We start from the raw sequence: 15,410 nt of genomic DNA, 5'->3' as shown, positions 1-15,410 counted from the left end.
AACAACTTCTGCTCTTTGAAAAACACGATTAAAAAAAATTAAAAGGACTTCCTGGTGGTCCAGTGGCTAAGACTCTGCGGTCCCAATGCAGGGGACCTGGGTTCAATCCCTGGACAATCCAACATGCCGCAACTAAAAATCTTGCCATGTGGCAACTAAAGATTCCACATGCCCCAATTAAGATGGAAGATCCTGCTTGCTGCAACCAAGACCAGGTGCAGCCAAATAAATCAATTAAATAAATTATCTTTTTTAAAAAATTAAAAAGCAAGCCACAGACTGGGATGAAATAGTGTTAATACAGGCCTGGACCCAGATGTGTTAAAAAAACATTACGACAAACCAGCCAATTAAAAAACAGGCAAGGAACTTCTCTGTGGTCCAGTGGATATGACTCTGTACTCCCAATGCATGGGGGCCGGGATTTGACCCCTGGTCAGGGAACACGACTTACCTGACTTAGCAGTAGCAGTAGCAGGGAACTAGATCCCACATGCCACAACTAAGCCATGGTGAAGCCAAATAAATTTTTTTTTTAAAGGCAAAAATATCAACAGACATTTCACAAAAAGACACATATCCAAAAAGCACATGAAAAGATACTTATCGTCAGTCGTTAAGAAAACAATATTTAAACCACAAAGAGACATCACTACACTTACTAGAATATCTAAAAATTTCAAGTGTTGCTGAGGGGACATGATCATTAGAACTCTCTTATTCACTGCTAGCGGGAATGTAAAATGATACATGTATCTGGAAAACAGTTTGGGAGTTCCTTATAAAGTTGAACATACATTTGCTGCTGCTGCTGCCAAGTCGATTCAGTCGTGTCCGACTCTGTGCGACCCCATAGACGGCAGCCCACCAGGCTAGGCTCCCCCATCCCTGGGATTCTCCAGGCAAGAACACTGGAGTGGGTTGCCATTTCCTTCTCCAATGCATGAAAGTGAAAAGTAAAAGTGAAGTCGCTCAGTCGTATCCGACTCTTATCGACCTCATGGACTGCAGCATACCAGGCTCCTCCATCCATGGGATTTTCCAGGCAACAGTACTGGAATGGGTTGCCATTGCCTTCTCCGGAACATACATTTACTTCCTCAGTATTACCAAAGTCACATGAAAGTATACTGTTCCGAAGAAGTTTTATACACAAATGTTCGTAATAGCTTTATTCACAAAGGCCAGTACTTGGAAGCAACTTTGGGTGAACATCCACCCAAAGGTCACCACAGTTGTAATTTGGCCATAAAAAGGAACAAAATACTAATATAGTGATATGGATGAAATCTCATAAACATTATACTAAGCAAAAGAAATCACACACAAAAGAATACATACTATTAATATATAACTTCATTTATATGAAATATAAGAAAAAACAAAACTATAGTAACAGAAAGATCAAGAGCAGTCTAGGCAGGGATAAGAGGAGTAACTGCAAAAGGACAAAAAAGAATTTTTGTTGGATGCTGAAAATGTTATCTTGATTGTGGTGGAGGGTAAATGACTACATACATTTTTTAAACTTCACATGCAAAACTGGATGCATTTTAACATATGTAAATTACATTTCAAAACTGATTAAAACCTCATTCATTAAATGTAACGTTTGGCTTTGCACCTAATACACATTCAGTAGGGTGAATAAAAATGGTAACACAAAACATTCCCGAGATTCCTTATGGATTAATACACTGAAGTTTGAGTAAAGTATTGATTCTCGACTCCTGGAGGTACACAAATATACCCTTATTTGTATTCACTGAGTACTTACTCAACACCTACTTACCACATGCCAAGACAACATACAGGGAAGGAACTACAAAGAAAAGAGGCAGAACAGAAAGAACCCTATGTGTAACTCTATAAAACAAAGACTTTTAAACTTACGTTGTTAGCAAGAACGCCCCATCACCACATCTTTCCAGAGCCTTTCGTGCTGGAGGTTTTGCTGCAAATTCCACAAAACCTTTTCCGGTGGCTCTACCACGATCATCCACAACAACAACAGCTTTCTCTACTGGACCAAACTGGGAAAATGCTTGCTCTAGTAGCTCATTGGAAACCACCGGAGAAAGGTTCTTAACAGTTAGGGCTGCTCCATGTGTAGCAAAACGAATTCGGAGAGGTCTGCTCTTCAATATGGTGCCATCCAGCTCTGCTTTTGCAATTTCAGCCAGTGTTCTGGACTCCTTTTTAGGAAGAAAAAGATCACTTTTTAAAAAATTACAGTTAAAAAAATTTTAAATAGTGGCTTCTTTCTAAAGAGGGCTGGGTAGTTTTACAAAATGGCTGATAGGGCCACTTTGTTTCTGTGTCTTTCAGTTATGGTATCACACGTATTTTATTAATTTTTGTAAGATAAGTAATTTTAAACATTTTAATAGAAAGTTCCAACCCCAACGTTGTTAAAAATCATCACTTAAAGATGATCTGTTCATAAACAGATTGCTATTGTTTAGTCGCTAAGTCAAATCCAACTCTTTTATGACCCCATGGAGTGTAGATTACCAGCTATTAAATATGCAAGCAGTATCTTTTATAAGTCTCCTAAATGTATTAAAGGAAATACAGAAATACTTTTTAAGACGAAGTATCAGTTACTAGAAACTATTATTGAAAATAGTTTCTCTATACACTTCATGTTTGTTATTTATATCTTAATAATGTGTACCACCTCTCCAATGACAGACAAACCCCTTTTCATTTCCATTTCTTTTACATTATCTGTAAAAAAAAAAAGCTGTCATCAGGTGTTATTAATTACTTCTTCTAAAACATTTTCATGGGCTACACATTTCTCCCACTACACTAAGAAAAGCAAATACCCATTCATGGGCTATAAGAAGTCTCTCCATTAAACAGAAAAGCATGTACACATATCCTTATTATTATAAACTAGAGAATATGTTCATTGCTGAACTACAAGATAAGAGAATTTCCTTCTTGAAGAACTCAAAAGTTTCTACAAAATACAGGCATCTAATACAGCAAACTGGTAAACTTACTACAGGTATGTTCTTTTTCAGTTGTGAGAACTTCCAGCAAAAAACTGAAAGAGGCTTAATATGCATTTTGTGAGAAGAGTACAAATTGCATTTTCTTATGAAAAAGTCTTAAGATCACAACAGCTTTTTATTCAATCTCTGAAATGTTCACAACAGCTTTAAACTACTTCACTTATGCGAAAATCTACCTACAGAATTAATTTTACAAAAACAAATGAACCTAACCTCTTTAGCTATTCAAAATGGCCATTTTATTACTCTTCAACTGTAGTAGCAATAGTACCAGCAAACATTTCACAAATACCTAATAAGGGTTATGTCCTTTGCAGCTAAGATGTCAGTAATTCAACAACTGTTGAGAGGTAACTTTTAGGAATGGAGACTTGGATTAGAATGCTGTCACACGTATAACTAGGAATGAGAAGAAACATGAGCAAATTTCATGGGGTGATGATAGTATCTTGATCTAAAATCACAAGATTATACACTAAGTATCTATGCATCTCATTATATGTAGGTTTCAAATACCTCAAAAAACAAAATTGGACTCTAGTTAATGATAAGCATGCTGAGAGTCATGGACTGATGGATGGACTGAGATAGAGATGAACAGATACGTGAAAAAATTACAGCAAAATTTAATTGTAGACTCTAGGTACTGAATGTATGAATATTGAAGTATATCAGTGTTCATTTCCAAACTCTGAAATTAGTCATAATAGTATGTTTGTGGGCAGCGGAGGAGAGAGAGCCTGGTGAGGACTCCATAAAGTGTTTCTAGAGAGCATCTTCTGTTCAGATTCAGTCAGATATAATGACAAAGTGTGACATGTCATTTTTCAAGATAAACAAATCTTCATTTTTATGTTAAATCAAGTACTTTTTTATTGTTGGCAACAAATACAATTTTTAATACTTTCTAGGACAAATAATAAAATGTTTATGCTATCAAGAATTTCATGCCATAGTGCATCTTCAAAGTTTATACTTTTGGTCTTAAATGGTTGTACATCAGAGTTTCCCAACCTCAGCATATTATGAACAAGGTAATTCTTACTGTGGGGGCTGTCCCGTGCCCTGTAGGATGTTTATGCCAGTAGAACCACCCCTCCACTACCACTGTTTAACAACCAAAAATGTCTCCAGACATTGCCACATGTCCTCTGGGAAGTAAAACCACTCCATTTGAGAACTACTGCTCTGTATGTGTACTGAAGTAACTATCAAGACAATTAAAATTATGTACTTGAAACAAACCAAGGATTTCCTTACTTCATAGCTCAGAAGTGACAATAACTTTTACTAAATGGTTATTACATGCCAGTCATTTATTCCTCCCCCATCTATTAATACACATACACAGGTCTTTGCCTTATCCTTCATCAGCCTCACCAACAATCTCATGAAGTGGGTTTTGCTACTATCCTCATTTCACATAGGGAAACAGGCTTATAAAGGTTCAAGTAACTTGTCCAAAAACACACACAAATCTGATTTGAACCTATCAAAATCCACAATCCATCAATACAGCCTTCCAGCTCTATCTCTGAATCACACTCTTCATAAAACGTTCAAATTACAGGTTCTTAACTAAAGGAATACAGAAAACAAAAAACTGAAGTTACTACCCCAAGAGAGACTGCTTGAACTTGGGTCTAACAACCTCCACTGGCTCCACTTGCCACTTACACAGCACAATGGCTGTAGTGTGTTGTTTAGTTGCTAAGCTGTGTCTGACTCTTGTGCGACACCAAGATCTGTAGCCCACTAGACTCCTCTATCAATGGGATTTTTCAGAAAAGAATATTGAAGTGAGATGCCATTCCCTTCTCAAGGAGATCTCCCCAACCCAGGGATGGAACCCGCCTCTCCTGCACTGCAGGAGAATTCGTTACCACTAAGCTACCTGGGAAACCCCACACCATTACCAATATTCAGATCAGGTACTTATATTCAGATCAAGTATGCACTATGATTTTCCTAAACAGAAAAAAAAAAGTCTAATAGCTCAGAAATATTTTAAGTTTTTAAATTCACCTGTTAAAAAAAAATAAAATAAAATAAATTCACCTGTTAAACACAGAGTTCAGATTAAACAGTAAAGTTATCCATGAAGTCAAATCTCAAACTAAATTGTAATTTCCAACTGAAAAATTTTTAACATTCTTACACAAGTATTTAGGGTGATGGCTCTGAAGAAGCATATCTCAAAAGAGCAGACAATAGCAGCCCTTCTCACCTCCCCATTTCACAATCCTATAGAAAGCTTTTTTAAAGAAAAGTGAGGACCTATGTTATACAATAATAGCAGCCACAAACCACATGTGGCTATTTAAACTGAGAACAAATAAAATTTAAAATTCAACTCCTCGGCCGCAATAACCACATTTCAAGTGTTGAACACTCACATGGTTATACTAGTGTCACTTAATTAAGATCACTTTTCTCCATATTAAGATTTTTGCTTTGTCCACTCACGGAGAGAAAACCTATTAAAGTACTTGAAATGAACCAAAGATTTACTTCATAACTCAGGATAATAACTTTTACTAAGTGGTTATTACAGGCCAGCCATTAATTCCTATCAAGGTTTAGATGAAACGGGAAAAAAATGTGTGCTATTCTACTACCACAGAGTGTAAGGGAGACACAGAAAAGCGGTAAGTCCTCGTGGGAAGTTCCCTCACGCGAGCCATGCGACAGCAGCCCGGCTCTGGGGCGGGCGGGGGGGTGGAGGTGACGGGGAGTCGGGGTGAGCCGGGGACAGGAGAAAGGCGAGATGAGCGGAGGGAAAATGAGGGACCTCGCAGCGCCCCAGCCCGCCCCTCACCAGGCGGATGAAGCCGAAGCCGCGGTCGCGGTTGATGAAGACCTCGCTGGGCTCGCCATAGCGTTCGAACAACCGCTTGAAGTCGTCCTCGGTGATGTCCGTGGGCAGGTTCCCCACGAAGAGGCGGCAGCGCTGCGTGTACGTCTTCTCGCCCGGCTTGAGGAAGCTCTTAATGTCAATGGTGAAACCGCCCTCGTCAGCCGGCCGGTCCTCTCCGGCGGGCGCGGCGGGCACCGGCGGCTCCCCTGGCAGCGCGAGGGCCAGGGCCGCCGGGTCCCCCTCTCCGGCCGCCGACTCCAGAGCGCGGAGGCGCGCCGGGTTCTTCTCAATGCGCACTTGCTTCAGGTTTCCTCTCAGCATCATCTCAGCGCGTGCCCCCAGAGCCGGCCTAGAGCTCGAAATGCACGTCGGTGTCGACCCACGGGACAGAGATCGGGAAGAACTAGCTCCGAGACACCTCCGACCAGCCGCCCGCACTCACGCCCAAAATGGCGCCGCTATAGCCGCGGTCGGAGGGAGAGACGCCACGCAAGCCCCGCCCCTCCAAGGGCGCGCTGAGTCCGATGCGCCTGCGCACTCCTGCGCCAACGGCGCCCTGGCGGCGTGCGCATGCGCACCAGTGTGCGCGCGTTCCTGTTCCCAGCCTTCCCAGGGCTCGGAAAGATGCAGGTTCGAGATAACAGTGGCGGTGGGTGTTGCAGCAGTGTGAAAACGCGATGATTCAGGGAAACATGCACATTCTCCTTGACATCCAGCTCTATTTTCAATGACAGCGGGAAAGTGAAGACTTGCAGATTTTATACATAGCATGAATAACAATGTATTTCCCAGTAATTGAAACAAGTGAAAACACATTTCCGCCCTTTTAAAGAGCAAGGTTATTATATTTCGTAATGAAAAATCCGGTTCTATATAATAGTTGTGATGTTGATTATTCACGTCAAAGAAGGACTCCCTGAACTATGGACCACTCTAGGACAGGGTCATCAAACGTTTTCTGTAAAGGGCCAGATGGAAGATATTTTAAGATTTTCAAGCCATATACTATGTCGGCCGAACTACTCAATTCTGCGCGGTACCGCTCCCGGCAGGCACATGGTAGGTCTTCATCAAGTATTAAAAAGAAATGCATTCACGGTCACTTTACAAACCCTTCAGCAGTTTCTCGTGAATTTAAATGCTTACTTTAGAATGGGCAGTGTTGCTGTGCTGTGCTTAGTCGCTCAGTCGTGTCCGACTCTTTACGACCCCATGGACTGTAGCCCCCGGACCCCTCTGTCCGTGGGAGGCAGGAATACCAGAGTGGGTTGCCATGCCCTCCTCCGGGAACCTTCCCGACCGGGGAAGATCTCCAGGGTCTCCCTCATTGCAGGTAGGTTCTTTACCCACTGAGACACCTGGAAAGCCCAGAACGGCAATAATACTTAGTAAATCTGTCGGCCAAGATTTTGCATGAGACGTTTAAATTAAAAAATTGGAGAACGGCAATCCCTCTGCTATTTACCCAGCTGAAATGAAAACCTGTATTCACACAAAGACCGGTATGAAAATGTTTATAGGGATTTTATTTGTAATCAACGAAAACTGGAAAGAATCCAAATGTCCAACTGGTGAATGGACTAACTGGTACATTCATATAATAGAACATATTCAGCAATAAAAAGGAAAAAACTACATATAAATGCAATAATGTGACTCAAAGGCTACACACTGAATATATGACATTCTGGAAAACTAGCTACAGTGGTTGCTAGAAGCTGGAAGAGAAAGTAAGGTTGACTAAACAGAGATACAGAGAACTTTTTGGAAAGACGGAAGTAAATCTTAGCGACTGCCTGACAGTCCAGTCCTCATGGCCCCAGGTTCAATCCCTAATCGGAAATAAGATCCTCCCCACGTCACTCATAGCTGATATTGTCAAATTTGTTAATTTCACTGAAGAAAAAGACAATCAGAAGAAAATTGCCTCATTCTATCAGCACCAAATCAACCCACTTAATTCCATATGTAGCCAGCCATATGTGCTGCCTTATGTCCTGTTATTAATAAAATGAATGGTCAAAAATCCCCTCTAAGGTCAAACCACTGGATGGCATCTTTTAAGTGCTTTGCTTCTACAGTTACCTAATCCCCTTCCAAAGTGAATTGTTACTTGATCTAATAGTTAATAGATCATTTCTATTGAACTATTCAGTTCTACTGAACTATTCCCACCAGCAGAAGAAACTGTTGATGAAACTAGCATCTTGAAAAAAAAAAAAAAGGGAAAAAACTCTTCCACGACCACAGGTTGTCCTTTAGTTACCATTTCTTGTTGAAGACTCTTGAGAGTCCCTTGGACTGCAAGGAGATCCAACCAGTCCATCCTAAAGGAAATCAGTCCTGAATATTCATTGGAAGGACTGATGCTGAAGCTGAAACTCCAATACTTTGGCCACCTGATGCAAAGAGCTGACTCATTTGAAAAGACCCTGATGATGGGAAAGATTGAGGGCAGGAGGAGAAGGGGATGACAGAGGATGAGATGGTGGGATGGCATCACTGACTCAATGGACATGGGTTTGGGTGAACTCCAGGGAGGAGGATGGACAGGGAGGCCTGGCATGCTATGGTTCATGGGGTCGAAAAGAGTCGGACATGACTGAGTGACTGAACTATAGTCAAGAAAGAAAGGAAACAAGAGTTGTTTGCTTTGTCTTGATTCACTCATCACCTGATTTCTCTTTCAGCCACACGAGCAGATGTCTATCCCACATTCCATCCCACTGAAACCTCTCTTGTCACCATGGGCAATATCTCTCACTTTGATCAGAGACAGCTGTCCTGTCACAGATCTTGCAGTAGCATTTGACATTGTAGATCTGGGCCTGAGTTTCATCATGTGTCATATGGAAAAAATACCTTCTTTGCAGAGTTTTTGTGCATGTTAAACAAATTAATTCAAGTACAGTCTGCGACTTCCCTTGTGGTCCAGTGGCTAAAACACACTCCCAGTGAGGAGGGCTTGGGGTTTGATTCCTGGTCAGGGAACTAGATCCCACATGCTGCAACTAAGATGTAGTACAGTTAAAGTATATAGTCTTAGGGAAATAGTCTGGCATCATAAATACAACTCGATTATTAATGATCACTTCCCTCCTACTTTCTTAAAACAGTGTTTTATCTTCTGCACTATGATATTCCCTGATATTCTCACAGCCACTGGCCACTCTTCACTCTCTGTCTTTCCTGGGAATCTGCACTTGAGAATGTTGGAGAACCACAGGTCTGAGTTCTCCTCTCCTCTTCTGCCACACTCATTCCCTAGGTCAGACCATCCACACTGAGGTGCCTCAGAAGCATTGGAACAGGTTTTCTTAACTTCAACACTATTGATATTTTGGACCGAATGATTATTTATGGTAAGGAAATGTGTAGCTGCATGGCTGGCTTCTACTTACAGGGGTGCTATTGTACTGGGCATTACTCTAATTGCTTTTACTTATTAGCTCATTAATCATCACAACAATCTTTTAAGATATGTATTATTATTATCACCTTAAATTTTTTTTTTTTTTGGTTATGCCGAGTCTTTGTTGCTGTGTGGGAGCTTTCTCTAGTTGTGGTGCTCAGGCTTAGTTACTCCACAGCATGTGGAATCTTCCTGGACCAGGAATAGAACCCTAATCCCCTGCATTGGCAGGCATTCTTAACCACTAGACTATCAGGGAAGTCCTCATCTTTTTTTAAGACTCTTTTTTGGAGCAGTTTTCCATTGGCTGCAAAATTTAAGAGGAAGGAATATGCTTTCCTATACACTTCTTGCCCCTACACCTGCACAGTCTCCTCTACTATCAGCATCCCCCACCAGATGGGACATTTGTTACAGTCCACGAGCTTACACTGACACGTCATCAACAACCAGAGTCATAAGATGACATTAGGGTCACTTTTCATGTTGTACATTCTGAGTCAAACAAATTATAATGACATGTATCCAGCATTGTAGCATCACACATAGTATTTTCACTACTCTAAATCTCTTCTGTTCTCCACTTATTCATCCCTCTCCCCATCCAACCCCTGTAACCCCTGATCTCTCTACTGTCTCCATAGTTTTGCCCTTCCAGAACATCTCAATATTGAGTCTTCCTATTCATCAACATGGTATGTCTCTCCTCTTATTTACTTCTTTGATTTCATTTATCAGAGATTGGTAGTTTTCCTCATATACATCTTATAGGTAATTTGTTAATTTTTATCTAAGTATTCATTTGTTTTGGGTGGTAATGGCAGTGGTATTGTGTTTGTAATTTTAAGTTTCACATGTTCATTGCTGGTGTGTAAAAACATTAAAGTCCATGAGGTCCCAGAATCAGATACAATTTAGTGACTGAACAACAGCAACAACAACAAATTACTGACTTTTGTGTATTAACCTTGTATCCTTCAATCATCTACTTACTCTTTTTTTTTTTTGGCCATACTATGTGGCTTGTGAGATCTTAGTTCCCTGACCAGGGATGGAACCCGGGCCTCCCAGAAATGGAAGCACAAAGTCCCTAACCAGGGAATTCCCCCATTTAAATACTTTCAATTTATATATGCCTTTAATTTAAAGTGGATTTCTTATACATGACACAGAATTGGGTCTTGCTTTTTGACCCACCCTGACAATCTTTTTCTAATTAGTGCATTTAGATCAATGACATTCAAAGTGATTACTGATATAGCTTGATTACTATCAACCATTGTTTTGGAAAATTTATTTATTTAACTGCATCAGGTTTTAGCTGAGGCACTAAGGATCTTTCCTGGCAGCGAGTGGTCTTACTTGCCCTATAACATGTGGTAAAGATTTTAGCTCCCCAACCAGGGGTTGAACCCTCGCCCCTGCCTTGCAAGGCAGATTCCTAACCACTGGACCACTAGGGAGGCCCCTATAATATTTTTATCATTTTCCACTTGTTGCTCTTATTCTTTGTTCCTTTTTTTAATGGTTTTTAATTGAAATACAGTTAATGTACAATGTTATATTCATTACTACTGTACAGCAATGTGACTCATTTATACACATATATTCTTTTCCATTATGGTTTATCAAGTTACTATTTTTGTATACCACTCTTTCTGCCTTTTGTGATTTTAATTAAGCATATTATAGTTTCATTTTCTCTCATTCATAGCGTATCAGTTGTATTCATTGTTCTGCTTTAAGTGGTTGCCCTAGATTTTGCCATATACATTTATTTACAACTAATCCTAAGACCACTTTCAAATTATACTGATTACTTCACTAGTAGTGTAATTTATAACAGTAAAATAATCCTGATTCCTCCCTCCCACCCCTTCTATCTCTGCAGTCATTCATTTCATTTATATATAAGCATACATAAGTGGGTAGCCATTCCCACACTTACATTCCCAACGTAACCAGGGCTGAGAGCTATGGGCCTCCCCAAAGCCTTTCTCGACAGGAGCTTGTGGATTCCAAATAAGAGTATCTAAAGCATTGTCTGAAACTTTTCAATTATGTACACGGAGCAGGGTTTTACACTCAGATAATCAAACATGCAAACAAAAATAAGCCAGGAGATGAAGAGGAAGGTCAAACCAGTTAGAGATGATGCACACAGAACCTGGAGTCAGGACAGGGTCTGCTTCTCAGGGAAACAGGAGGATTAGAAAGGCAAGTCTCTGAGGGATGAAAGGAAGGATCATGGATGAAGCTGAGAGTACAGATGGTCAGGCCTGATAGGCAGTGTCCTTGTACCAAGCCCTGAAGCTGGTGTGTCCTCTCGAAACCCCTATGTTCAACTCCTGTCCCCGCAGGACCTCAGAATGCAACTGAGGATTTGAAGATGACATTTTAAAGAGGTGATTAAGTTTAAATGACGTCATTCAGATCAGATCAGTCGCTCAGTCGTTTCCGACTCTTTCCGACCCCATGAATCGCAGCACACCAGGCCTCCCTGTCCATCACCAACTCCCGAGTTCACTCAGACTCACCTCCATCGAGTCAGCAATGCCATCCAGCCATCTCATCCTCTGTCGTCCCCTTCTCCTCCTGCCCCCAATCCCTCCCAGCATCAGAGTCTTTTCCAATGAGTCAACTCTTCGCGTGAGGTGGCCAAAGTACTGGAGTTTCAGCTTTAGCATCATTCCTTCCAAAGAAATCCCAGGGCTGATCTCCTTCAGAATGGACTGGTTGGATCTCCTTGCAGTCCAAGGGACTCTCAAGAGTCTTCTCCAACACCACAGTTCAAAAGCATCAATTCTTCGGCACTCAGCCTTCTTCACAGTCCAATTCTCACATCCATACATGACCACAGGAAAAACCATAGCCTTGACTAGACGAACCTTTGTTGGCAAAGTAATGTCTCTGCTTTTGAATATGCTATCTAGGTTGGTCATAACTTTCCTTCCAAGGAGTAAGCGTCTTTTGATTTCATGGCTGCAGTCACCATCTGCAGTGATTTTGGAGCCCAGAAAAATAAAGTCTGACACTGTTTCCACCGTTTCCCCATCTATTTCCCATGAAATGGTGGGACCGGATGCCATGATCTTCGTTTTCTGAATGTTGAGCTTTAAGCCAACTTTTTCACTCTCCACCTTCACTTTCATCAAGAGGCTTTTGAGTTCTTCTTCACTTTCTGCCATAAGGGTGGTGTCATCTGCATATCTGAGGTTATTGATATTTCTCCCAGCAATCTTGATTCCAGCTTGTGCTTCTTCCAGTCCAGCATTTCTCATGATGTACTCTGCATATAAGTTAAATAAACAGGGTGACAATATACAGCCTTGACGAACTCCTTTTCCTATTTGGAACCAGTCTGTTGTTCCATGTCCAGTTCTAACTGTGACGTCATTGGGGGGCCCCAATCTGATGTGACTGTTAACTTTTTAAGAGTTTAGGGAATTCCCTGGTGGTCCAGTGGTTAGGACTTGAGACTGTCAATGGGTCAGGGTTCAATCCCTGCTTGGGGCTGTGTGGCATTGCCAAAATAAATAAATGGGTAAGAGAGGATGGCATATAATATTTCTTTCTTGTATTATTCTTGTTAGGTGTTGTTGTTTACTTGATATTTGTTATATTTGTTACTTGATATTTGTCTAGGGTATTTCTGACCTTGTAGAACAAGCTAGGACGAGCCCTTTTCTTTCCATTCTCTAGCAGTGTGTGTTCAAGATATTGTCCCTGAGGAAGAGAAGGAATCTGAGCCTATGGGTTTCTTTGTGGGAAGGCTTGTAATTTCAGAGTCAATTTCTTCAATAGGGACAGGCTATTCAGATTTTCTATTTCTTCTTGGGACAGATTTGGTAAGTCTTTCTCAAGTGATTTGTCTATCACATCAAACTTATCAAATTCTTGACCTAAGTTGATCATAATACCTCATGCTTTTAGTGTCCATAGGATCTCCAGTGATCTTTCATGTTAGTTATTTCTCCCTTTTTTGATCCCCTAATCAGTTTCAATAATGAAACTGAGGAGAACCCTGTGGGGTCTGCCTAGGTATAAGCCTCTCCCTGTTCCACAACCTTTTGTCTGTAGAAGCAGCTTGGTCTCTGAGACCTTCCCCAAGTTCCTCCTCAAGGAATGTAGGTAAAAAACTGAGCACACCCTTGAGTCATTTTACAGAAACCAGGGCCCCACCACATGGAATCAGTTCAATTCAGTCACTCAATCATGTCCAACTCTTTGCAACCCCATGGACTGCAGTATACCAGGGCTCTCTGTCCATCACCAACTCCCAGAGCTTGCCCAAACTCATGGAAACTGCTTAACAAAGCCAGCGCCCCCGGACACACTGGAGCCAGAATGACGGAAACCTGTTAAGACCAACCAATCAGAACCATGTCCACACATTTAAGATCCTTACCCTTAATTTTAGTCTCTAAAAACACTTGCCTTGAAGCCACCAGGGAATTTGGGCCCTTTGAGCCCTGGCTGCCAGGTTTACTTGCTGGCACCTTGCAAATAAACATTACCTTCCCTCCCCACAAGCTGGGTCAGTGCATTGACTCTGGTCAGTGCCTCAGGTGGGCAGACCAGAGTTCGGTTTGGCAAACTAGTGGTTTACAGTTCTATTAATTTATAAGCATATGACTTATGAAAGTCTTTTTAACACGTGCCTGACTGAGGTGTTAGTGCCATTTCCCAAGTTTCAGGTTTCCCTTGCTTTATACGTAGGTATGAAATGAATTAATTGCTCTTCACTTCAAATGTGACTTCCACAGCAGAGACTCATAACCATCTAGCAATACAATCTCAGCTCCTAAGACTTCCCTGGCGGCCCAGTGGTTAAGACTCAGTACTTCCACTGCAGGGGGCATGGGTTCGATCCCTGGTTGAGGAACAAACATCCCACCTGCAGCAGCCAAAAACAAGAGTTTTTTCAAAACCTTCTCTACTCTGGAACATTACACCACTATCTTCCCAAACTATCTTACTTTCTGAAAAACCAAGACATAGGTACTTGCTCACATTTTTCTTTCAGCTCTAGTTAAATTCTCAGATCTCAATTTCATCCTAATATGGTCACCCTTTATAGTTCAGTATTATAGAGGACTGCTCCACTTCTCAAATTTTGTACTTTGTCGTTATCCACAACCTCTTTCCCTACTGTCAGCCACTAATAACTGTAGCTAACAACCTTATGCCAAGCAACTGGAGTTTCAAACTGAAAGCAACGGGGAGCTTCCAAGCTTTGAAGCAGAAGTGATGCAACCTATAATGATACAGCATCATTCCTTCCACTGAACTTTAGCTGAGCTCTTTACTCCAAAACTTAGCTAAGCTCTTTACTCATTCACTTCTATATCCTATGCAGTAAATTGTGACTTGTACCTATGAAGGGGCTATTAGCAACTCTTACTTGACTACAGTAGTAAGTAAAGGAGGGACGGGGGGAATCACAGGAAGAAAATGGCTCAAATAAGAATCTTAAAGATAGCAATTTTGAAAATCTGAGGTTGATAAAAAAAAGTCAGTTGTCCTCTGTGATATTAACAAAACCAATAAATTACCATTTTTTGAGGACTGTTATTCTGAACTGTCTTTCCTAATCTTTGATATTAAATTTGCAGTAGAGGATAATTTTTTTTCTAAGACTTGCATTTGTTTCCTTCCTTCCTTCCTTAAGGTGAGCACATACTAATTTTACAATGTAAAAAATAAGAGCTAGATAAGGAAAAAGAAACTAAATGATTCACCAGGCTAGAGAGATATACTCTTATCATCTTCAGAATTTACAGTTTCTTCAACATCTCACTATGAAAAATTCATACACTAAAAAGTTGAAATTTACAGTGAACAAGGATAAACTCAGCACCTACATCTTTTGAATTTTTCACACCTAACTCATTATACATGCCTCACAGGTGTGCCTGCAGTGTGCTGAACATGGCCACTGGTTGATTTCATTAGTTTGGTCAGATTACACAAGCGTCTAATACAACCACATGACACATCAGTAATTCAATTAACTGGTAAGTGCTCACAAAATAATGGGCACACAAAGCATTTGCAGAGTAATTTCAGAACCTGTTATGCTCTGGGTATCCTCGCGGGCCTCTGAAGAAACTGGATT

At 40.9% G+C, this 15,410-nt stretch overlaps 1 protein-coding gene across 6 annotated transcripts in view; it reads right to left on the bottom strand.

The window, feature by feature from the left end:
• The window catches only part of PSPC1 (paraspeckle component 1), a 77,135-nt gene extending 70,781 nt beyond the window's left edge, over positions 1-6,354 (bottom strand). For 5 of the 6 annotated variants that reach the window (XR_003513812.1, XR_003513813.1, XR_003513811.1 and 2 more), the window contains exons 1-2: positions 5,842-6,354; positions 1,894-2,195 (exon numbers count right to left, since the gene is read on the bottom strand). Coding sequence is in view for 3 of the 6 variants with exons in the window: in XM_027557646.1 (XP_027413447.1) it covers positions 1,894-2,195; positions 5,842-6,204 (665 nt within the window). In the remaining 3 variants the exon portion in view is untranslated. The remainder of the gene's footprint in view (positions 1-1,893; positions 2,196-5,841) is intronic. The other variant, XM_027557644.1, reaches the window with a different exon arrangement.
• Positions 6,355-15,410: the final 9,056 nt, after the last annotated feature.

This window comes from Bos indicus x Bos taurus, chromosome 12, assembly GCF_003369695.1.
Source record: "Bos indicus x Bos taurus breed Angus x Brahman F1 hybrid chromosome 12, Bos_hybrid_MaternalHap_v2.0, whole genome shotgun sequence".
In the NCBI taxonomy this organism is placed as follows: Eukaryota; Metazoa; Chordata; class Mammalia; order Artiodactyla; family Bovidae; genus Bos; species Bos indicus x Bos taurus.
This window is presented reverse-complemented; position numbering and strand designations above follow the sequence as displayed.